This window comes from Odocoileus virginianus, chromosome 18, assembly GCF_023699985.2.
Source record: "Odocoileus virginianus isolate 20LAN1187 ecotype Illinois chromosome 18, Ovbor_1.2, whole genome shotgun sequence".
In the NCBI taxonomy this organism is placed as follows: Eukaryota; Metazoa; Chordata; class Mammalia; order Artiodactyla; family Cervidae; genus Odocoileus; species Odocoileus virginianus.
In genome coordinates, this window is record NC_069691.1 from 34,834,822 (window position 1) to 34,859,994 (window position 25,173).

A 25,173-nucleotide genomic window follows, 5' to 3' on the forward strand; every position below is an offset into this window, starting at 1 on the left:
TGTTAATGACTAACACAGGAAGCAGTTTCAAAAAAAGAAATCTAAGAAATTATTTTTCTTTTTTTTTTTTAATAAAAGCCATGTTTTGAGAGAATAGTAGTTCAATAATGGGCCTGTTGTGACAGTTTCACATAGGGCTGTTGTTGGAGTGCAATTACAGTAACCTTAATAATCATCCGGTCCCATCACCTCATGGAAATAGATGGGAGACAGTGGAAACAGTGTCAGACTTTATTTTTGGGGGCTCCAAAATCACTGCAGATGGTGAGTGCAGCCATGAAATTAAAAGACGCTTACTCTTTGGAAGGAAAGTTATGACCAACCTAGACAGCGTATTAAAAAGCAGAGACATTACTTTGCCAACAAAGGTCTGTCTTGTCAAGGCTATAGTTTTTCCAATGGTCATGTATGGATGTGAGAGTTGGACTGTGAAGAAGGCTGAGCGCCGAAGAATTGATGCTTTTGAACTGTGATGTTGGGGAAGACTCTTGAGAGTCCCTTGGACTGCAAGGAGATCCAGTCAGTCCATCCTAAAGGAGATCAGGCCTGGGTATTCATTGGAAGGACTGATGCTGAAGCTGAAGCTGAAACTCCAGTACTTTGGCCACCTCATGTGAAGAGTTGACTCATTGGAAAAGACCCTGATGCTGGGAGGGATTGGGGGCAGGAGGAGAAGGGGATGACAGAGGATGAGATGGCTGGATGGCATCACCGACTCGATGGGCATGAGTTTGAGTAAGCTCCGGGAGTTGGTGATGGACAGGGAGGCCTGGCGTGCTGTGATTCATGGCGTCGCAGAGAGTCAGACACGACTGAGTGCCTGAACTGAACTGAACTGATAATGCCTTACTATATAATAAGGCAATTAATGTTAGACTTATATATAAGTCAAACACTTTGGGCTTTATTTTCCTCACATCTAAGTGAAAAAGTAGAACCAGCAGCAGTTCACAGATGTGCTGAGCTCTCAAATCGTTTCTTCAAAGGAAATCGTATTAGGAAGCCAGGTAAAGGAGCATTGCTCAGAGATCTGAAGGATGTAGAAACCAAAGAGCTCACACAGTAAAGAATCTGCCTGCAGTGCAGGAGACCCAGGTTCGATCCCTGGGTCGTAAAGATCCCCTGGAGGAGGTGATGGTAACCCACTCAAGTATTCTTGCCTGGAGAATTCCATGGACAGAGGAGCCTGGTTGGCTAGAGAATCGGACACAACTGAGCAACTAACACTTCCCTCACACTTCATGGACCATAGTTTGAAAATCTCTGAGGAAATGATCTCTGAATTCCTTTATATGTTTCCAGTTCCAGATTCAACTAGTTGAATATTTTGCTAAGTCTTAAGAATTGCTACATCAAATACCTTGTGAAACTTTAGAAAACACAATTACCTGACCATTTTGGTCTTTCATTTCATTTTTGTTCGAAGTTTTCATTTCACACGCTCTAGAAGAGCTTCCCAGCTGCATTTTTAAGCTGACAAATTATGGTTTTTAAAAATCATAATCTCACATTCAGAGTTTACTTACTGCTTGTGCCCACATTTTACTACATGATAAAATTCTATCCTTAAGTAGAAATGGTTTTCTGGAAACCTTATAAAATAATTAGCTTGTCATCAGATTATCTGCTTGAAGTATAATGTAATTGAAAAACAGAAATATATTTACTTTTATAAAATATCATTTTGCTTTTTGATTTTCTTATGAGACAAAAAATTAAGTGGAACATGTGTTTTTAGCCATTACTTTCCATACTTTTCATCCTTACAGTAAAGTTGTTAAAAGCTCTTTATTTAGGTCTTTAATGAACAATTAATTTTTGTGGGTGGTCTGAGAACACAGCCTCAAGTCAGGAAATCTGGTTTATAAGTCTCCCTCTGATTTCCTGAAATCTTTTGCAAGACTTTAAACCACTCTAAATCTGACTTTCTAACACATATTTAACAACAACAGTATTCAACCGCTGTCCAGGGGGAATATATTTTGGAGTTGATGAGGGTTAGACTGATACAAAAGCCCTAACTTTTAAAAATACTCTATGTACATTTACTTTTCACCCCAAGAATCTAAGTCTTCATCACCATACCACCAGAAATTCATAGGACAAAAAAGAGGCAGGTAGGAAAACTAATACATATTATGAGTAGAATTCAGTATTATTCAGCAGCATGATTTCTTTCTTTTTTTTTTTAAACAGAGGATTTCTCTAAACAGTGGAAATTTGCACATATAAATCAAGAAATATTGGCTACACGGTTAGAAATGGCAAAGGATTTTGAAATAAAAATTGAACAGTAGGAAATTTTTGTTTTTGTTTTGGTTGTTTTGGAAAACTTGAGATTTCATGATGACTACTGTTTAGGCCTTAGTCATCAGTTTACATCCATTCAATCCATTCAGGTTGAATTTAGGCAGTGGAAAACACGTGTTTCCAGGTAGGTAGCTGATTCTATATTATGGGTCACCACTGACCAAGAGGAACAGTGTTGGGATTTTTTTTTTTTTTTAATTTAGGAGTTTATTCACCCTGATACCCCAAGTACGAGTGAGGCAGTTTTGCACCCTCATATGAGATGGTTTGTAAATAAATATCTTTTGGATACAGATTTCTATGTTAGACTTTTAGATTATATAAAGCAGATTAATAAAAATAGTTCTTACGGTAGTCTTACAGCTTTACCCTTACGTAGTTCAAACCCTATGGTATCATTTAATTATTAAAAGTTGAGTGGAAAAACATAGCATTTGTAAAAATTAAAGAGCCTTCCATTTCTCTCTCATTGGCCCTGGAAATGACTTGGAGCACTGGGAAAGAATTTTCATTAATATGAGATGAACAAAATAGCCTAAGGGAATACATTGCATTGATGTATACATTGAAACTTGCCCAAATGGCTTGATACCACAGGTTACCAGCTGACATCGGCTGAGTGTTACGATCTTCGGAGCAACCGTGTGGTTGCTGACCAGTACTGTCACTATTACCCCGAGAACATCAAACCCAAGCCTAAGCTTCAGGAGTGCAACTTGGATCCTTGTCCAGCCAGGTCAGTCACATTTACCAGTTTGTTTACTGTAAACATAAATCAAGTGCAAATAAGCTTCTTGAATTAAAAAGCATTTAGTTAAAAATAAGTAAGTGCTGCTGCCCAGTGTCCATTCTTAGTCGTGGGTTATTAGGACCCATGCCTCTTACTCTTGCTGCCGTAGAATGCCATCTCAGGGTCCATGGATTTTCCATTGGTAGAGCTGCAGGTAAAGCACTCTGCAGAGACATTTTCTCTTCTGATTTCATTTCATTCTGGTTACTTGTTTCTACTCTTAACAAATGTGATGGTACAGTGTTCTCAGGATTCTTTGAGATGATCAGAGCAGACCATATTTCAGGGTCACAGTTGACCAATTTTAGCCTGTGGTGGGCCACACCAATGAACCAGAATAAAAATCAGCCTTAGAACAGTTTTTCCACATTTAAATAAACTCAGCCTTTGTTAAACAGAAAGCAGGGCTTATTTCTAATAGATTTTTTTAAAGGTCTTTTTAATTAGAAGTCCTAAAGAAACACTTGACACTTTCCACATATGTTTACTTGGGGGAAACCATAGTTGGCCCTCAGTTATTTGCAGGATCAGGATTCAGACTGATGAATGAAATATTCCAGATGATAAGTAGTCATAGAAGTATGAGTCAGGAATATTTTCATGGTGAATATTTGTCTTTTTAATTTCAACACTTCCTGGTAATTCTCTTCGTTAATATGGCTTACTCATCCTCAACAAGTGGGAAAGGATGTATGAAAACTCTTCTCCTACAAAACTCATCATGTAGACTGAAAGAGAATCCTTTCTAAGAGCCTTAGATTTCTGAGGAACACCTCAGTTTGTTTGTTTTTTTAAATCATAGTTTACTAATTATATATTCATAAAACTTTGAATAGGTGAACTACTACATGAGCCAAGTGGATGAAAATTACTCTATCTTTGAATTGTAGGCAATTTAAGTTTTTTTTTCTGCTCTTAATTTTCTAAAGTATATTTTCTTGTATTATTTCTGCCTCACATTCAGAAATTCTAAATTCTACATGTGATGTGAAATTTCTAATGTTAATTTACTCATAGAAATCATATTATCCAGCTGGTAAAAGGGAGAAGGCAATGGCAACCCACTCCGGTACTCCTGCCTGGAAAATTCCATGGACGGTGGGCTGCAGTCCATGGGGTCGCTATGACTCAGACACGACTGAGCGACTTCACTTTCACTTTTCACTTTCATGCATTGGGGAAGGAAATGGCAACCCACTCCAGTGTTCTTGCCTGGAATCCCAGGGACAGGGGAGCCTGGTGGGCTGCCGTCTATGGGATCGCACAGAGTCGGACACGACTGAAGCAACTTAGCAGCAGCAGCAGCAGCAGCTGGTAAAAGTGAACTCAAAATAACAGGTTTTCATTAAAGAAATAGAAGAATAGATATTTTATAAATATATAATTCAGGTGAAGTTTAATTTTGCTTCATATTCCACCAGAAAATTACATTTTAAAGATTGGATATGGTATAAAAACTAAATGAGGTGTGAAAATTTTGTTTGGACCTCTTTATTTTGGAAATATTAAAGATATGAGGTATTTTAGCCAAGATAATTCTAGCTCATGCAATTCAACCCTAGTTTAAAGTTTTCTACTTATTATATGCCTCTTTATCCATATCTATACCAGGAGGACCAGTGAGTGAAAAGCATAATTATCTCAATTCAAACAGGTTGACTTAGCCAAAGAGAGATTTTGAAGCTCTTATACATAGTTCCAAGAAAATTTATGTATGTATTTCTAGGAGAAATGAAGGATTCACTTCCCATAATTGCATGTAAAGCTTTTCCCCTCTACTAAAAAAAAACTTCAGTGAAGAGATGGTCATGAAAAACAGCTGTGAAATAAAAGCATTTTTTAACAATTTTAAGAAACATGTTTATAGTCAGAAAAAAATCTACTCATTTTTTTCTGGCTTCTGATTTTTACCCATCTTTTCTGTTGGAGTAATATTTTTGGCCTATTTCTTATTATTCAAGAGCATAAGGCTATTCTACATTGAAGGAATTTTGTAAAATTGATGTTTTTTCTATGTCTGTGTTATTTTAAAACATCTAATACAGCACATGTATAAATGTTAGGACAGGTGGCTATTAAAAAAGAGAGAAAAAGAAGTGGGAAAAGGAGAAAGGAAAAATAAGAAGTGAATGTCAGGATGCTGCTTTTTTATTACAGAGGTAATTAAACAAAGCTGTAAAAATTAAGACTGAGCAGAAAGAGAAGTTTAAGAGAAAACTGCTTTAGGAAATGTAGATACTCTAGTCTGAGGGTAAGATAGTGCACAATTGCTATGAAATTCACTGAACTCATTTAAACACCTGGGATCAAAGCAACCTTTCTGAATTTCGAGAAAAAATAAGAAGTGATAGTCTGAGGAAAGGAGTTAAAGAAAGTCAATAAGTCTGCCTTCCCATCAGACATAGCAGAATCAAACACTCAAAGAATTGTTTTCTAACTATAGATATAACTGTCTAATAGTGACATTAAGGGCTTCCCTGGTGTCTCAGACGGTAAAGAATCTGCCTGCAATGTGGGAGACCCAGGTTCAATCCCTAGTTTGGAAAGATCCCCTGATGAAGGGAATGGCTACCTACTCCAGGTATTCTTGCCTGGAGAATCCCATGGATTCTCCCATGGACAGAGCAACCTGGCAGGTTATAGTCCCTGGGGTCACAAAGAGTCAGACAGGACTGAGTAACTAACACTTTCGCTTTTCTAGTGACATTAAACCAACACCTTTATTGGTGACAATAAACTAACACCTTTGTGTCCAAACTTAGAAGCCCCTAAAAGGGAAAACATAAGATGTATTTAGAACAGATAAAGTCACATATTTTGGAATCAAAAGAAATTTATTAGTCATTGAGATAGTTCTTTACTTTTCCTGTATTAGACTAGGATTGTCAACCTATTATTTGAAAGCAAATTCACATTTAGGTAGCCACATTTATTCCCTGTCAAGATTGGGAAGTACCATGGACAGCAAAAAGACCCTGCTAGACCTTATTTTTCTCACCCACTAGTGGGGGTGAGAAAGTTATTTGTTGCATTAAATTAGTGATTTTCCAACTGTGCCTATAAGCTGTTGTTCCATGGAGTTGCTTCATTAAATTTCATTTTATGTATTTTGAACTATCTTTAAACAATAACTCACAAGAACTATACTCAAACATAAACTAATTTTAACTTGTTCAGGCTAAGCTAAATTGTAAAAATTGTTGCAGCAATAGTAAAAATATTTCACTACCAAAGGAAATACTTTTTGCCCTCATTATTAAGTTCTTCTATTAGGATCTGTTTAATTGAAAAAATAAATATCCTAAGATTAAGGTGAGCTATAAGAATTGTTAGCATTAGCAACCGCTTCTCTGGAATAAGAATTTTCTCATTACTACACATATAAAACCAAAATAACTCAGAAATAAACAGGATGTGATAACCATTACTATAACCCTTAACGCCCAATTTTTCTGTTTATTAGAATAGCCTCACTGTTCTCATTAATTTGCTTTATAATTAGTAAATGTTATATATTTGAACTAATGAATGACATCACTTACTCATTTCATTCACCAACAACATCCATAGGTCTCCATGGTTGTAGATGGATTCATCTAGTCATTCTTGGGGCTAAAGAGATGGTTGACATATAGTCTATTCTTTCCAGAGTAATTTTTATGTTTTCATGGCTTTTTTCTGATTCTTCATGCACTAACTCAGAAATTTTGATAAGTTAAAAGACTATAATGAAAACAATAAAATTCACTAATAATTTCCAGTTGCCACAGATAATCACTATTAACGCTTTTGCTAGATTTCTTTCCAGTTTTATCTGTAGCTCGTAAGATAGGTAAGGTCATTCTTATATGATAGATACTTAGAATTCAAAGGCTTAACATTCTTGGTTTCCATTATTCAAAAGCAAACCTGAATGTGACACGTAGTAACTTGACATTTGCTGAGACAGGAATTTGAATTCCTCTCACTGTACAACCAACAATTGAGCTTACCTGGTGGCCAGCTGCTCCATCCCAGAAAAGCTGTATTGCTCTCTGCTGGTGTCACTTATACACTTTAAGGATGTGATAAAATACTTTGTTTCCAGGCCAAAGACAGTCTCAAAAAGGAAGCCAGAGCAATGCTTATAATGAGAAGGAAGAGAAAGTGAAGTTAAAAATTTAATGACATTTAGCTAGAATGAAGACTGTTTCTCACTGGTGCCTCAGAGCTATGGCATCTCATCATATACTAATCTCATCAAATACTATATACACATATGCTATATGTTTTGGTAATGGTCCCTACATGGGCACTCCCAGAAGTCCAGAGGCATGTCACTTCTGGATATCAGAGATCTGGGCAGGTTTAACTTGCAGGAGCCTGGTGGGCTACAGCCCATGGGTCTCAGAGAATCAGACACGACTGAGCACGCTGCTTCATTGATTGAACACTATAGTTCCTAAGGTGCTTAGGAACTGTAATCTTATCAAATATAAAATCCTTGTGCTTGTCATGCTATAATCATAGCTTCTATTTTACACAAGGGAAAATTGTTGTTGTTGTTGTTGTTTTAACACAGTGCTTGATGCTTTATGCAATAGTTTGTGTGACTGTTGCTTCTTGGTCGAAGGGTAAAGTCGATCATGTGGCCAGAAAGTTTCCAAGTGTATGCCTGTGGTTCAGCAAAAACTAAAAAGGCATAGTTTTAGTTCCACTAATAAGCACCTTATGTTTTCTGAGTGGCTTTCAGTGTAAAAAAGAAAATGCTACATTTGGCCATATGTAGCTCAGTCTAGGAGACTGGTGAGACTGTTAAGGCTGTCTGGGGGAAATTATGCAAGACATTGTTTGTGAGAAGATCAGAGAACCACCTTTTCAGATTTTTTTTTTTTTTTTTTTTTTTGGCACAGACTTCTGCTTTTCTCTCCAAGGCAGTAATGAAGGGGGCTTAAATTGGCAAGGGTTGTTCAAGCGAAAAATGCTCTCACTCATCACACTATCATGGTCACAGTCATTAGCAAACAAATCTGTTTTTTGCTGAAACCACATCCAGATTCTCCCTCCCCTCAAGGAATTCAGAGCAACAGTCCTAAGCAAATGCCCAAACTTGTATACCCCAAGCTGCAGTTCTTGGTGAGTTCAACTGGACTTTTTTTGTCCAGCTCCATTTAATTTGACAGCAAATTGCGTAAGTCACCCCTGGCCATGGACCAAAGTGTGAACAAAAGCTCAGGATTGAATCCTAATGCAACTGAAATCCTGAGGCAAGAGAAATCTGCATCGTGAGTGGCAGTATGTGCAGTGGACGTGTAGAACCCACTTGGTGACTGACTAGTCCAGTGGCGATACAGTGGTTATTATGGTACCATGGCGGCTAGGAAGGCAGCTCTGGAGCGACACAGCTTGGCTTGAGATCCTGGCTCTGTCCCTGACTGGTTTGAGTAGTCTTTGGCGAATTACTTGTTCTCACTAAGCCTCAGTTTTCTCGTCCTCTGAAGTAAGGATAATAGCTACTTACCTCATAGAGTTGTCATGAGGAATAAATGGTGTAATACATTCAAAGAGCTTAGCAGAGTGCCTGACACATGATAAGCACTCAATAAATATTAGCGGCTGCAGCTATTATGGCTAAGATCACAGTTATGGTAATGTTGATGTTACTTCAGAGAAACTCCTAAACTCACCAAAAAATCAGCTTTATCCTCCACGAAAGGAGTTGGAACTCTAAAATTGTATATGGGTCTATAAAGGTAGTCCTTTGTTGTTGTTTTAACAAGAGGCACAAATTCCTAGGAAGTAGCTTCATGAAAGCAATTCATATTTATCAGATTTTTTAATAAACATGACCCTGAGAAATTAAGATAATTAGCAACTCCTAAAATCCCAATGTGTCATTATCTAAAATCCCCACTTAACCACTTAACCATCTGTGAGACATAGCCGTTTAGTCTGTGTGGAGTTTATGCCTTGTCTATCTCCAAAGAGGGAGAACTCAGTGCAAGGGTTAAAAAGCTGTTTATTCAGTAAGCAGTTAAAGTATAATGAAATGTTTTCCTAGTCACGAAGCTCTTGTTTTATTAAAATAGGTAAATTATCTAGAGAAGTGACAACTTCCTTCTTTTCTCTCAGCCTCATTTAAATATACTACTTTAAGTAGCTAATGAATAAGCAATAAAAAATACCATTGTAAAATCTCATTTGCACTTTCATGCATTTATGATAAGATAAATAAAGCAGAGTTTTGTTGCTATTTAGAGAGCATTGTCATACCCTTCCCAAGTTTATAGACCTCATACCCATCATCAGACAATCCAGACAATCAGCTCTAACTCATTTATTGGGGCAATTCAGTTATTCCACCAAGCCAGCTCATCACTAATAATAATGATGACTTTGTATATGTAAAGTATAATTATTTATGCAGTCCTTTTAATTAACTTGTAAGATAGAACAGGTATTATCATCCTTCTCATTTTTAACTTCAATCTATCAGTTTGGCTTTATTGGCTTTACTAACTTTACTGAATTTCCCTAGGCCTTAGCTTTGCCATTTGTCAAATGAACGTAGTATACCTATCGTAGAGTAACTATAAGGAGTAAATAGAATGATGCATGTAAAGCTCCTTGCAGGATGCCAAGCACTCAACAAAATTCAGTAATCGTTACTGAGAACCAATCCTACAAAATGGCTTCTTGCCAACGTTGCTTCTACTTGAAGTGTCCACAGTGTTTTCACAGCCTTTATCTCTATTCAGTTTTACCTTCTCTGGGGGGTTAGTATGACAAAGATAGTCATCTGTATTTACAGACAAAAAACTAAAGCCCAAAGAGGTTGTGAGACCTCCTCCAAGTCAGGGTGGGCAAAGAAAAGCTGGGTCATGAACCTAAGTGCCTCCACATCCAGAGAACCTCCTGTATTACATGAACTCTGATCACCTGACTGCTGGTGTTGCATGATGCCTTCAGCAACCCAAGAGATCTGGTTTAAGCCCACTGTAGACCTCCACAACCAGCACAGCACTGCCAACCATATCAATGCAAAACTTGGTACCCTGGATCTTTGAATTGACCACATATGCCGATTAAGCAAGCCTCTTTTGTGTAAGCGTAAATACTGATATTTACTGAAATCAAACAATTAGCAAATCACTTAGGTCAGTATGAGAAGAGCTAAACAAAGTCCAGGGAAATATTAGTCCCTTTTATTTAAAAGCAGTTCTGAAATTACATTCATTAATATCAAGAACATTTAACCATGGAAATACAGTTGTGAGAAAATTATGATATTTTGGATAAAATGATCAAAAACTCTCTATTAGTTGGTCCTATAGCAAGAAATGAATATATATGTTTAAAATGTTTTCAGATCCTGGACAATGAAGCAGGGTTCTTTTGGTCTGGTTCTTAAAGATAAATGAATGTTGACTGGTAGGTACCATGTTGAAAAAAGTTTTTAACCTATTTATAGAATGTTTCCTTGTTTTCTAGGTCCTAATTTGCCTCTCTAAATGACAGGGAAACCTGCAGTGTTTCATAAAGTAACCAAATTTCAAATAGGAGAGCTTTTGAGTTAAGTACCTAGTTTAGTAGTTTTCAGTCTGTGGACCACAGAACTCTGAATTCTGTCCTCAGCAGCCAGTACAAACGGAACAGATAAGATAGAGCTCCAAAGATAGGTTTCCAGGCACTCGTTCTTCATCATAAAACTCCTGATTTCATACAATACTTAGATTTTGCAGAAGACCAATGCAGAAGTCCAAATGTAATGCACTCAAAGTCACTCAGAAAGATAATTAACAGAGTAGAGAACAGAGCTTGTATCTCCCAGTTCCTCAGGGGGCCCCTGTCCTCATTGCGCCATGCTATTTTGTATTCTGCCACTCATGAGAAAGCAGATGCTTGAGTCTCTTCCAACTTTTTATTACTTTTCTCCTCCCCCATTATAAACAGTTGCTTAGGAAGAGATTGGTTTCTATTGCCTTGTAGTTGTTGAGAGATTACTCTCTTCTGTGCCAGAACTGTTCCCACCACCCACAGTTTCATTCATCTTTTTACTGAGTACCAATCCTGTGCCAAGTTCTGTGCTTGGTACCATGGCGAAGGCAAAGTTAAGCCAGCCAGAATCTGGACCACAACACTGCCCAGAGGAAGTTGAGTTGTACGGTTACAAAGCAGCATGCTCTCTGAAAAGACACATGAGACAAACAGGGAAGAGAAGATTGTTTTAAAAACTGTCATGGCTGTTTCTGGAAGATGCCCAACAGAAGAGATGTAGAGTCTAGCCAAGCAGCTTAGAAACACCATTGCCATTCAACTATCTTCCTCTGTCCCAGATCACCCAATCACCCCTGCCAAACCAGTCTCTAAAATAGTCTGCCCTTCACACAGGTGGCAGAGCTAGCAAAAAACAAGGAGTGGGACTAGAGATGTGTGACATCTTTAGTGCAACTTGTTTAGGAGTTTTTTTAACCTTGTTCATTTGCTTTCTTTCATTCAGGATGGTAGTTGTATTGCTTGCTTTTGTGTATGCACGTCAATGGCATGATTTCATTGGCTGATTATTTACTAATTGCCTCTGTGCAGAGAACTGTGTTAAAAGATAGAGTAAAGAACCAACATGGATTTTGTCCCATAGTGTTAAACTGAAGAAAACATTTTCATGGTTAAAAGTTAGTAGACAGAAGTGATGAGGGGAACTTGTGCTATGGGTATTTGAAAGAGGAAGAGAGAATTGTCTGGCTACATGTTGAGAGGAAACATAAGGACAGGCTTTAGAACAGGTAGCACTTGATTTCACCAGGTGTTATGGACATCACTGGGAAATAAATTATCTGTTGCTATGACAACAGTGAGCTGGATTGGAGCAGGCAGTGCCTGCAGGCAGAGAGATCTGTTAGGAGGATAATGCAAAGGGGCCCAGATTCATGTCAGAGAGATATATTTGGCAGACATCACAACTGGAAGAACTCAGTGTCTGTAGGGAACATGGGAAAGAGAGGAAGCAACGATGTCCCACGGTACCCAGCCAGGGTGGATGGGAGAAGGGCAGTGTTCTGAACAGTAACAGTGATCACAGGAGAAGAGACAGTTCGCAGGGGAAGATAATGAATTGTCTGAAAACAGTGAGTTTGACAAAGTGAGAGCGCATCCAGCTGTCAGAGTGTCAGAAATGAGGCTCTGCAGCCCCAGAGGAGAGGCAAGAGGTTCTGAGAGAGGCATTGGAAGGGAGTGTTGAAGCCATGAAAGTGACTCCTTATGATTCATTTCCAGAAGATCCCAGAACCTGGCAAATTAGATGCTTATGGAATTAATAGTTATATTAGGGCTTTTCTTGGAGAGAAAGATTTATCACAATAAGTAAATTTCACACCTGAGTAGTGTGAGCCTGAATATGGCTTGATTTTTAAAGTCAAGAATATTGTTCTAAAATAGCTCCTGAGATGGTTTCAGGACACAGACTCAATCATCTTTAAATGACATGTGGGAATTGAGATGACAGCCTCATTTCATCCATTTATATCATGCTTTCAAATGTTTCTGTCTTTTGCTTTCTCAGAGTTTAATTTTGTTTTACTTAAGTGTTCTAATTCCTGAAAATAGAGAAGCATAAAAAGGAAAAAAGGGAAGAAAACACTCTTAATCCAAACACCAGGAACTAACAACTGTTTTGAGTCCTTTTCTAATATATTTGTACACACATACATACAGATATATATAGACTTTACAAAAATTATTATATAGACAATATATGCATGAGTTTTCTTTGTATTGTGGATTATATTGTCTATTCTATTCTGTACTGGATTTTTTCAGTTGACATTGCATTTGAACATTTTCCATGTCATTAAAAATTGGTTGAAAACGCTTCATGTTATATACTGCATACTATTTCTTTCTATGAATTTGTCGTAACAGGAAGCATTCTAGTGTCATTGGACACAAGCTAAGAGAGGATGATGTGCAAGTCTTTCTTCTACTTATACCACATGAGTTCATGGTGACCCCTTCTTCATCCTAATCTTCTCTTCCTATCACAACCCCTGATATGGGGGACTTTAGATGGAATCAGGTCACTGTCCTACATAGAAAGTACATGAGCAGTCAGAATAGTGAAGGCAATGGAGAATGAATGGTTTTACCCCAAAACCAACTGTTCATTGTATTTTCCCTTGTGATCATTTTTTAAAAAATTATTTTTGCCTCCTTCCCCACCCCCTCATATATTCACATGTCTGAATACATACATATATATGCATGCACACACATGCACATGCAAAGAAGACCTAAGCATGGAAGGAAGAACTTCTTAAAGTCCCTAAATGACATTCTTTTTCATCATTCTTCAGTAGGTACACTTTGTCCAAGAAAAAGATAAAGTGCCTTAAGAGTAAGCAATAGAAAGTTGAGTTTAGGCAGCACCGCCTGGCCCTCTGTGACAGTGTGGTGAAAGGCCAGGCCCATGGCATAAACCCCAAGAGAGAGCAGAGCCCATGCACATGAATATGCATCAACAGGACTGGACAGAGCACCATTGTTTTGATATCTTTCTGTTTTCACAGGTGCCATGGAGTCATTTTATGAGTCTTCACCATGACCTATGCCATAGAAAGACAAATATAGCTATAGTTTTGCTGAATCTAGATTTAAAGCTTCTTGTTCAAACAGAAACATAATTTCTGAATCAGTCCAATGTGAAGCCCAACATCTTGAATTCTATAACTCCCTCTTTTTTCCCCTTCTTTTCTTCTAGCCTGTCTCCTTCAATATTACTACTTCCATTTTAAATCTCATCAGCTGATAAATCAGTTGGCAGAGATCTGTAACAGTTCATTCTAATATCCAGAATGACAAATCATAACTATAAATCTTTCCAGGAAAGAAGGCTGCCATATACATTTCTACATTTAGATCTGGATATAGGCATGAGAAGAGATACTAGGGTTAGCAAAAATATAACTGCAAAGTCAGTTCTATGTAGTCCTTAATTATCTATTATCAGACCTAGGTTATTAGAAGAACTTTGGAAGTTGGAATTCTATTAAAAACAGTTCTTTTAGAAAAAGATTTTCCTTAATGATTAGGCAGAATTACTGGGAAGTGATCACATGATCCTAACAAAAGACAGGATTTACCTTTCACATCTGATTTCTTGTCAAAATAAGACCAAAATGAATAGGATGTTCTGTATCTTGGAAAAACATGGAGAAAAGTTTAATGTTAATATTCATCCCATTCTTTTGTTCGTTAAGAGTCATGGGATTTTGAGCTTCCTCAAAAGGCATCATTCATTTTCATGAACATTGTTACTGAAGGGTAGTGCACATAGATGTACCATGAAAATTTAATCATACAAGTGAATACCTTTAGTCATTCAGATCAACTAAAGACAACTCAGTCACGTGAGATAACTAAATTAGTTCTCCAATGTTTGTACTTCTTGAGAAATCTACATTCAAAGATTTGTTTCCCATTTTCTCTCAAACTTAATTTTCCCTTACCTTTTAGTAATTTCTCCAGGAACTGCCCTTTTTTTACTCCCTCTTTCCTCCTTATGTGTCATGATGTCCAGCCAGTACTATTTTTTTTTCTTTCTGTTCCATAATATACCTAGCTCACTGTTTCTACCCAAAAGCTTAGGTTTGCTAGCCATATTAAAATCACATGCTATATCATTCTGTATCAGAGGATAAGATCAAAGTGAGCCTTAAAAAAAAAACAACAAAGTGAGTCTTAATGTGTTCATTTTTACATAAAAATTTTACTGAAGATGGGTATATAAATATATACTCACCCATTCATACCAGATTGGAGAAGGAAATTGCAATCCACTCCAGTATTCTTGCCTAGAGAATCCTGTGGACAGAGGAGTCTGGTGGGCTGCCGTCTATGGGGTCGCACAGAGTCAGACACAACTGAAGCAACTTAGCATGCATGCATGCCTTGGAGAAGGAAATGGCAATCCACTCCAGTATTCTTGCCTAGAGAATCCTGTGGACAGAGGAGTCTGGTGGGCTGCCGTCTATGGGGTCGCACAGAGTCAGACACAACTGAAGCAACTTAGCATGCATGCATGCCTTGGAGAAGGAAATGGCAATCCACTCCAGTATTCTTGCCTGGAGAATCCCAGGGACGGAGGAGCCTGGTGGGCTGCTCTCTCTGGGGTCGCACAGAGTCGGACACAACTGAAGCGACTTAGCAGCAGCAGCAGCATTCATCCCAGATTAGAATACATGAGTTCCTTCAGTTTTCAGAAGAGGAAGTTGCTATCATTTGTCAGTTGTAAAATAAGTGCTCACGACCTACCATGCTTTGCCCCAGCAAATACTTGACATCCACGGACTGAGCTCAGTCTCCCACTCTTGATAGAGAGTCTGTTGTACTAGCCCTTCTATCTGAGATTCACGAGTCATAAATCTCCCACAAGTTAGGGGGCTCCACAAGAAGAAAGTCTTGTCAATTGGAGGCTTTACTTGAAATCAGTGAGATAGGTTCCTGTACTTTATTAGAGTCCTAAAGGCCTCTGAGGACTCCCACATAGCCTATAATATCATATCTTGTGAATCCATTAGCCATATAGCGTAAAATATCATTTCTTCTGGCTCCTTTAGTCTTTATCTCTAAATCCCACAGGTTTCCCGGGGCACCAGATATAGTAACAACAGTCAAAACAATTACAACCACCACCAGTTAACACCATATCACATTTTATAGACCACCAAAAAGATGTTTCATCTTTATTATCTCATTTTAACTGCCCTATCTTTGTTTTGGTAGGGAATGTGCTTTTGTTGATAGTTGCCTACTGTGTTTACTCGTTCCCCTTCCCTTTTTAATATAACCAAGTGGCTGCTCTCCAGATTTTACTCAGATCCTTAGATCTGCCAAAAGTGCATTACCTATTTGCTAATGCATATTACATAGTATTGTCAGTCCCCAGGTACATACTCTTACATATAGCTCTCTCTTTCATCAGGAGCAAGACAGTAACTATAAAATTGCTTGGTGAGCATCTGGAAGTAACATTAATAATGATGATCATAATGACCTCATAGGATGTATAATTGGGGGGATTAAAGAACATTTACAAGCTTATTGTGTCATAGTTAATGATGAGGTGCCAAGTTTTCTTGCCACCACCCTTTCCCCTGGTATTTCCTGCTTGGATCAGAGAACTAATTATAGTAAATGGTGCCCTGTCAAAAGAACTTGCCCCATCCTCAAATGGATGCTAGCATAAAGATATTGAACTGTTTTAGTGTTGTTTTTTTAGAGACAATTTATTAATGTTATTTTGCATTTGTCTAAAAAATTGTTTAATGTAATCATTTAGTGTTTATTTTATTGTGTGTACCTTCTACTCAGAGGGTTGGCATTATTGTTCCTAACAGTGACGGATACAAGCAGATCATGCCCTATGACATCTACCATCCCCTTCCTCGGTACGTAAATCAATCATCCTGATGCTAGAATTAGTAACTCAGTCTTCTGCTTCTTATATATAATAGATTTTGTGTTTTTCTGTAAAAAAAATAAGATGGTAGATAGTATATTTTGCAATCCCTCCTGAACTTTGCTTTTGAATAACACTGGTCTGCTCAGACTGTAAGCTTGTCATTCAAAAACCGTTTTAAGATAGGATTGGATTACATTGCAGTGGACACAGTAATTCACTCTGATTAGATACAGTGTATGGGTTTATGTTATGTCTTTCTTTCACTCCCTTTGTCCTTTTCTGTGTTTCCTCTGCAATAGGACCCTAGTCATTAAAGCACTGTTGCTAACTGTTAAACAAACACTGCCTGAATTATTATCCCAATACCGCAAATGTGAAATTCCAGATGTGGTATTACTCTGCACAGGGGCTTTGAATATCCTTCTTTCTGTTCCAAAGAAATTATAATTAAATACAAAAAGGCAGTTTTTTCATATCCTTATTGTTCATAACATTTGATGGGGAGGGGAGTTTTGTTATTTTCCAAAACAGAAAATTCCATGCACTACACTGCTTTTTTAAAGCACAGTATTTTCTAAAACTAGAAAATATCGTTAAAGTGACTGAGAAACTTTTCAAAGAACTTGTTCTCTTTATTAATATATTTATAAGAAAACTGGAGAAGCTGAAAAACATGCTAGCTACTGAGCATATTGCCTGCCACCTTAGAAACAGCGCCCCAGAGAGCAGAAATTAGACGGGTTTGAAGCCACCTCTGTGCTAAGCAAGACCTTTGCTCTGTTGTCCTCACTCATTGGGACTTCAGAGAGTCCGTTGCTGTTTAGAACCCAAGGTTTAAATCAGATCACAAATAGTTGGAAATAATCCATGGTGGTTTGCTCCATCTCAAACTAAGCAAAGCCCCCAAAGTAATTGTATTTGGAACTGCAAAATAAAGCAGTTTGATTGAAAATCTTCAAATACTTTGAATTGAAGAACAAAAAGGGGACCTGGAGATTTTTTAGTCCAGCTGCCCAGTGATGCTTCATTCTCCCACTCTTCACATCCCCTCAGCACACATGTGTGAACACATATATTTACACAAATAGGCATGAATGTGTATTTACTGCAGATGCTTCCCTCATAGCTCAGTTGATAAAGAATCTGCCTGCAATGCAGGAGACCCTGGTTCAATTCCTGGTTCAGGAAGGTCCTCTGGAGAAGGGAAAGTCTACCCACTCCAGTATTCTGGCCTGGAGAATTCCATGGACTGTATAGTCCATGGGGTCACAAGGAGTCTGACACAACTGAGCAACTTTCCCTCACTCACTGCAGATGCATTCCAACATGTGTATACATACATACATATATGTACACACACACACACACACATGTACGTGGGCTTCCCTGGTGGCTCAGCAATAAAGATTCTGCCTGCAATGCAAGAGACTGGGGTTTGATCCCTGGATCAAGAAGATCCTCTAAAGGAGGGCATGGCAACCACTCCAGTATTCTTGCTTAGAGAATCCCATGGACAGAGGAGCCTGGCGGGCTACAGTTCATAGGGTCACAAAGAGTCAGACATGACTGAGCGACTAAGCAGCAACAGGCACACACATGCACACACATATAAACCAAGGCAAGGGTTATTCAGGCTCTACTTAAAAAAGTAGACTGGCGTGAGACTTACTTTTCACCATTTTAATGGTAGCATAAAGAAAGGGGGCACTTGGTTAATGCTATATATAATTATTTAGGGATTTTTTTAAAGTGTTTTTCACTAAGGAGTTACTTCATTCATCAGCTCCCTCCCTTTTTCCTATGCCTATATTGATAAAGACAATAAATGACTTTAGAATACTACTGTTGTATCCTTTTGCTGGTTTGATCCAGAACCAAACATGAAAAAAAAAAAGGAATGAAAATAGAGAAATATCAATTTAACTGAACCAAGATTTAATTTCAACCCCCGTATCTGTAAAGTAAGTATTCATAGGACATATGTATCTGGCTGTGCAAAGGCCATGTGATTCGAGATAAAGGCATAGTTGGGTGTCAGGGGTAAGAACATCAAGTTGATGTTTGTCCTGTAATGGTACTCCTCAATTTCTTTCATATCTATGATCTCTCCTGTTTATATTTCTCTGGTGTGCCTAATGCCTGTCCTAGGTTAAACTTGATTTCATATATATTCGAATGTCCCCCGAGTGCCTGAAGATTGGTATTCTCAATGACAGATTGAGATGAACCTGCTTGATGTTTGTTTGCACTCCGTCTTATGCACACTGTGGCCTGTCCGTGCATCACAATGGTCAAAGACAGCTAGACGATTAAACAGACTATATTTCTTAGCCCATGCACTTCTGTTACTAAATTAATTCTGAAGTTAGATATTCTGTTTTACTGATAAAACCTTAGTAAATGGAAATTATTTCTATGAATATTTCCATGGATATTCTTCTTTCTTAAGAAGATTAAAGACTTAGAATGTTTCTCAGGGGGCAGCTACTTACTGATCAAGACTTTGCTTACTGAAATTATTTAAATGTGTTTAAGACCACAAGTATAGATACAAAACACAGTGAGTGAATTTTTAGATTGTTTTTTTCTTGCTTTCAGTCTTTGACTATAATGCATATCTGAATATAATTTAAGAACACAGTCTGATTAATTATCTTTAATTTATAATTAATATTTGCAATTTTTCCACATAATCATTAATTTTGAGAATTTCTTAAACTAAATACACAATGGACTTTAAAAATTAAAAGCCAAAGGAGTTAAAATATACGACCTCATCTGTTATTCTTCTAGAGCAAGATTCTTGGATATATATATATTTTTCCAAATCCTTACCTGGTCCCTGTTTTGAGATATCCTAACTGATGTCCTCTCTGAGCTTTTGTTATACTTTCTTTAAAGAACAAAGATGTTTTGCTTTGAAATTCCACATAATCCTATTATTATGCAAGGATTCACATTATAGTTTTTCACATATAAAACTATAGTTAATCCTGGAACCATACTGTAAATACCTGGAATAATATTCACATCATTTGTCTTTCCATGATCACTGACAATGAAAAGGATACTTATTACTGTTTATGAAATTACACCATGGATCAGGTCCAAGTGTTGAGACAGAAATTAATCACTCTCTCTTCAGAAGGGTCAACTTTAGGGATGTTAGAGTACCAATTAGGAAATATGCTCTTTTTATGGCATCTTAATGTTTTAAGAGATTAAATGTCCATTCAAAAGCAAATTCCCAGTTCACTGTCAAATCGAGTCTAATGTGAATTGGTGCTTATACATTTAGCTCAATTTTAGTCTGAATCAGACCTGTTACCCACTTCCAGCTCTCCAGAGATTTACATGGAGACAAATGAGAATTGGTCTCACCCTTTTGGAAGAGAAACTCTACAGAGCTGCTTCCTTCTCTTGAAAGGGAACAGAGATTCTCCAAAGGACTAACCAGAGGGCCTCAGTTTCCCCATAATAACATTTTCTTCTATGCCTCCTGGGGAAATATGCAGAGGAAAATATTGTATTTGGCAGCATGTTTGGGCTGTTGGCAGTGGAGATAAGAGTTGTTGCCTAGACTTGAACAGTACAAAGAATTGTGGAGTAAGTGGGAAACACATGTTATCCAGGCTCATGCAAAAGAGAAATCAGGCTCACAATGCATGTGAAGTCCCATGTAGAGGATGGTTCACATCTCCACGGCATGCCTGTGCAGTGTTTTTAGATTTAGCTATTCAAGTGGATCAACTTGGTGACATTTTTGTTTCTCTCTCATTAAAATGGTATCTCTCATAATTCTAAGAGAAATTCTTAGAGTTCCTTAGCAGTCCTCATAAACAAGCAGACTAGATAGGCAAGAAAGAAAAACTAGCCGCTGTGTTTCTGTGCTTACAAATTTGACATTCTCTAAACCTCCAAGAAGAATCGGGCAAAGATATCTCTCTGCCTCCAGTCTCAAATGCATCAAACTGTGGAGAGAATTGAAAAATCAGTGAAATTCTCTTAAATGCTGTTGACAACATTGTTATTTTCCCCCTTACTTTACTGTATAAGTAGATTCCAATGCCATGAGCTTTTGAACCAAAGCCAAACTTTTCACTGTTCCAGGAGTTCTTTATTGGAGGAGTGCTAACTGTCTGCACCTCACCCCGGCAACTAGGGAACATGTAGGTGACACCTATATTGACACTGGCTTCTTAATGATGATACAGTTTGAACATCAGAATCATACTGAATCCATGCAGTCCCAAAGTTGATGACCATAGAAGCAAGGCAGAAAGCGTGTTTAGTTGACCTTGATCTTTCATGAGCTCCTCATGTAAAAGTATCTAGAAGCTAAGTAATGAAGTATTGCCCTGAAAGTGAAAAGTATTAGCCCAGGTACAAATTATTAGAGTTAACTGATTAACCAATTTTAGTCTTAAGATAGATATTTAGATACATAGATGTTGGATAGATGCAAATATATATATTTATAAAATATAAAATAATATAAATAGTATACATATATACACATACACCCACACAAATATACATACAGAGAGAATATATATTGAAACTATAAGGAAAAGTACTGAACAGCCCTCCTTTGAGTAGGTGATGGACCCCACAGATAGCCTTGTACACAGTTCTCAGAGTAATTTCTTACGTTTGTGTAGAGCTTCAAGGTTAACAGAGCACGTTTGCCAGCACTGAATCCTCTCTGACTCAGCAGACCTTGGGCAGTCGCTGGCTTTCGGTTCTTGGAGCTCAGCCTCTCAGAAGCCGATTGCCCTGATGGGCACTGGGGCGGGAGTGGTGGGAAAGCTCACAGAGGAGGTGGGCAGTGTGTGGGTCTGGCCTGATGACTCCCCTTGCTTCTGTAGGTGGGAGGCCACCCCGTGGACCGCGTGCTCCTCCTCATGCGGGGGGGGCATCCAGAGCCGGGCAGTTTCCTGTGTGGAGGAGGACATCCAGGGGCATGTCAGCTCAGCGGAAGAGTGGAAATGCATGTACACCCCTAAGATGCCCACCGTGCAGCCCTGCAACATTTTTGACTGCCCTAAATGGCTGGCACAGGAGTGGTCTCCGGTAACTGCGCCCTCTTTCTTTGTTCATTAGGAGAGTAAGTCCATTCTTCCCTCTCCGCATCATCACCCCACCGGCCACTCTGTCCAGCTTCCCATTTCTCCATCTGAGGGGCCTAGATGCCCACCTGTGTAGACCCTGGAGTAGGCTTACCCCAAATCAAGTACAGCCAAAAGTAAATGAGTAGGAAAAAATATATATATATTATGTACATATGTATGTATATGTATATTTAGCTTGCCATACATACATACACACATATCTTTTTGTTCAAGTGACTTCAAGAAGCCACTATCACTCCCCATAATGCTCTCTTAAGTAACAAGGAGAGGCAAGTATCTGCCATGAGTAGCTGAGGCTGAATGAGCCTGAAGCTATGTAAGCTGTTCTGATGGTTGAGCCCAGCAGACCAAAAGTTTGATTTCATTTTTTGTTTGTTATACTTTGTCTATGTCCAAAAAAGTGTCTTCAGTGGATTAAGATGAAAACTATGTCTATTATTCATTGGGAAAAAAAGATGAAAATGGCAATGTAGTTAGAATGGAGGTGAAGCAGGATTAACTAAAATGAAAATAGTCTAGACATTAGGAAAGACACTGCAGCAGCTTAAACATAAAACATTAATTAGGGTGGGGGTGGGGCTCCTGGATTCTAGTGCCAAAAGGTGTGAAGTGGCAAAGGAGATGGAAAGATGTGTCCTCAACCACAGAGATGGCCACTGGTTACTCACATGGCCTTGTGGCTTTGTGGCTGCAGATTAGAGCTGTGATGTCTCTTTCTATCAGACTTGCTCCCAGGCATGTGGAACCACTGAAGGTGCTGTCTACATCTGGCGCTGAATTAGTTCCTTTCAGCATTTTTTCCATGCCACTGTTATCAGTTGGATCAGCCATGCTGCAATATAAATTAGCTATGATGAAAGTTAAAAAAATTTAATGTCCACATGGGAGCTGGCATTTTTCATACTTTGGACCTAACAGTCATTAGCAAAGTGACTGAATAAAATTAACATGCAGTCTTGGTAATCAAAATCAGGCACACTCTATCGTTTCTTTTCTCCTTCTCTTTGCTGCTTGGTTTGGGACTTTGCACACAGTGTGTGCTTAAGAATGGCTAATTGGCTAATCCAAAGTGAAGAAACTGCAAATGATTTAATGTTCAGCTGCCTTTACCCTGAAATAGCCAAACAGAACAAAGATCCCATGACTAGTAAGAAGTGATATAAAGCCACCAGGAGTCCTTCTGTAAAAGCAGCCCTTTAAAGAGTCTCGGGTGGGAAATGAGGAGCAGTAAGCAAGGCTTTGCCTATGAGTCTCCTTTCTTGCATTCTCCTTCCAGTGCACAGTGACGTGTGGCCAGGGCCTCAGGTACCGTGTGGTCCTCTGCATCGATCATCGGGAAATGCACACTGGAGGCTGTAGCCCCAAAACCAAGCCCCACATAAAAGAGGAATGCATCATACCCACTCCCTGCTATAAACCCAAAGGTAACTTGACAGGGGCTCTGTAACCAATCTTGTCATGGTCGTGTATATTCACTGCTGCTTTCAATTCCTTGGAATATTTTTAAGTATTCCAAGTGTTCTTTATAACTATTCTTCATAACTTAGACTCTACTAAATGGACTTAACTGTTTCTAAAAGTCTTTCCAACAGTTTTGCTTGCAAATTGTTTTTAGGCACTATGTATTGATGTAATTCTCTCCTGAGTAAGAAAATTAATGGAAGATTGCTGCTGAAAAAAAAAAAAATCAGATCTACTTGAAGCAAGATATTATAAAGATAGTATAGAAATATATGTGTGGTTTACTATTCACATTGCTTGCTATTAAAAACAAGGCAGTTTAAGATTCATCAAGTAAAAAAGGAAGAGGGCTTAAATCAATTAATCAATAAATGTGTGTATATATATACATATATATGTATGTATATCATTGAATCACCTTGCTATATACTTGAAACTGATACAACATTGTAAATTAACTACACCTCAGTTTAAAAAAAAAAAAGCAGTGAATCCAAACTGTCTGCTTTGCTAAGCATGAAATATACCATACTTCAAACTAATAAAACAACAACAAAAAGTTGTTGCTTTTTATATTGAAAGCTTTAAAATTAAAAATTAATATGAAACTGGATTCCAGAATCATAATTTGAAAGGAAAATTGGAATAAACTGATTGATGTCTACAACCCACTGCCTTGCCTATTGTAAGTTTTCCAAGAATACTATCTTCAGCTCTTGAGTATCATTAGCTTCCTCAAATATAGGAGGATCAGTGGCTACTGATTCAATTCAATTCAAAGTCAATTCAATTGGCAGAGTCAATTCAAAAAGACAGTAAAATATTACAAGCCTGCTATTCATGCTAAGCTGAATGCTCATTATTGAAAAACAGGGATGGCTCAAGCGGTCATAGACACCTTCATTGACTGAGTTCCTTTATCTTGGAGAGGTGGGCTCGTTATAAAATGATGCATGTATATTTGGAAACATTTTGCCAGGTTCAAAATGTTAGCAAATCCTTTTTACTTGGGGAGTTTTACATTTCTCACTGGCTTTGTTTTCTAAATGGTTGTTGCACACAGAGGATAAAAAGTGATGCCCCAGGTTAAAATAATGCATTTTTTATTTATTCGTCTTTACCCAGCCACTTCAGAGAAAGAAAAGCAGTTTGTGGGTAACTGTCGGGAGTAAAATCTGTATTTTCACAACTAGGTAGTGAGTCTGGCTCTCTAAACATCATTAAAATGTCATATAATTCTATGGTGTATGCATATATAGGCATATTTCTTTCATCTTTATAATTATATGTTATAAAATGGTGATAGAGCTTCACTGGCTCATACTATAAAGGCAATATGCCTATAAATGACCCTAATAAATATGTCAAAGTGCAAATCTTGGCAGTTACTTATGTAGGAGCAGTTATAACCTCCCTCTTTCTTTTTCTCCACCACAGTTGTTGTGTTGTTTTTTTTTTCCAGGAAGTTGTTAGGAAGCTTATTTTGAATTGTTTGACCAAAGCTAGATAAATGTGTAAAGCAAGCCAAATTATGGTTTGTGGACCCCAAGTTCCTCATATTCCAATTGTCAGTGAACCTCTGGTGGATATTGCATGAGTCAGGTGTCTAAAGCAACATTTTGAGAATTTCAGAGTGGCAGTTTTGTTTGTTTTTTACATTATGGCATAGATCACACTTAGCCAAAAAGCAAAAGAAAAACAAGTTAGAATTTATGAAAATATCACAATATATTCCACTGTGTTTTGTTTTAAAAGGTAAATAGTGCTCTATCTTTTCAAGAGGAAATAGTGAAAAGATACTTTGATGATTCTTTACAGACATATTGAGCTCCTAAAGTTATAACTTTCATAATAAAAAGAGTTCACTCTTCAACATAATAAAGGGCACTCATACACAGAAATTATCCTGAAAACCTATTATTTACAGTTATCAACATCATAACTTTAAGGTAGTACAAAACTGAGAACGGAGGAGGAGAAAATCGCATTTCCTTGAAATCCTAAATTGGCTCTGACCTCTTTTTTGTCTCTATGCACTGAATTCT

The 25,173-nt window shown here is 37.9% G+C and overlaps 1 protein-coding gene across 5 annotated transcripts in view; it reads left to right on the top strand.

Annotated features, from left to right (window-relative positions):
- ADAMTSL1 (ADAMTS like 1) overlaps window positions 1-25,173 on the top strand; it is a 1,044,920-nt gene that overhangs the window by 779,186 nt on the left and 240,561 nt on the right. For 3 of the 5 annotated variants that reach the window (XM_070480552.1, XM_070480554.1, XM_070480557.1), the window contains 4 exons: window positions 2,908-3,046; window positions 16,471-16,521; window positions 21,404-21,608; window positions 22,944-23,091. In XM_070480552.1, coding sequence (XP_070336653.1) covers window positions 2,908-3,046; window positions 16,471-16,521; window positions 21,404-21,608; window positions 22,944-23,091 — 543 coding nt within the window. The remainder of the gene's footprint in view (window positions 1-2,907; window positions 3,047-16,470; window positions 16,522-21,403; window positions 21,609-22,943; window positions 23,092-25,173) is intronic. The other 2 variants (XM_070480555.1, XM_070480556.1) reach the window with 1 other exon arrangement.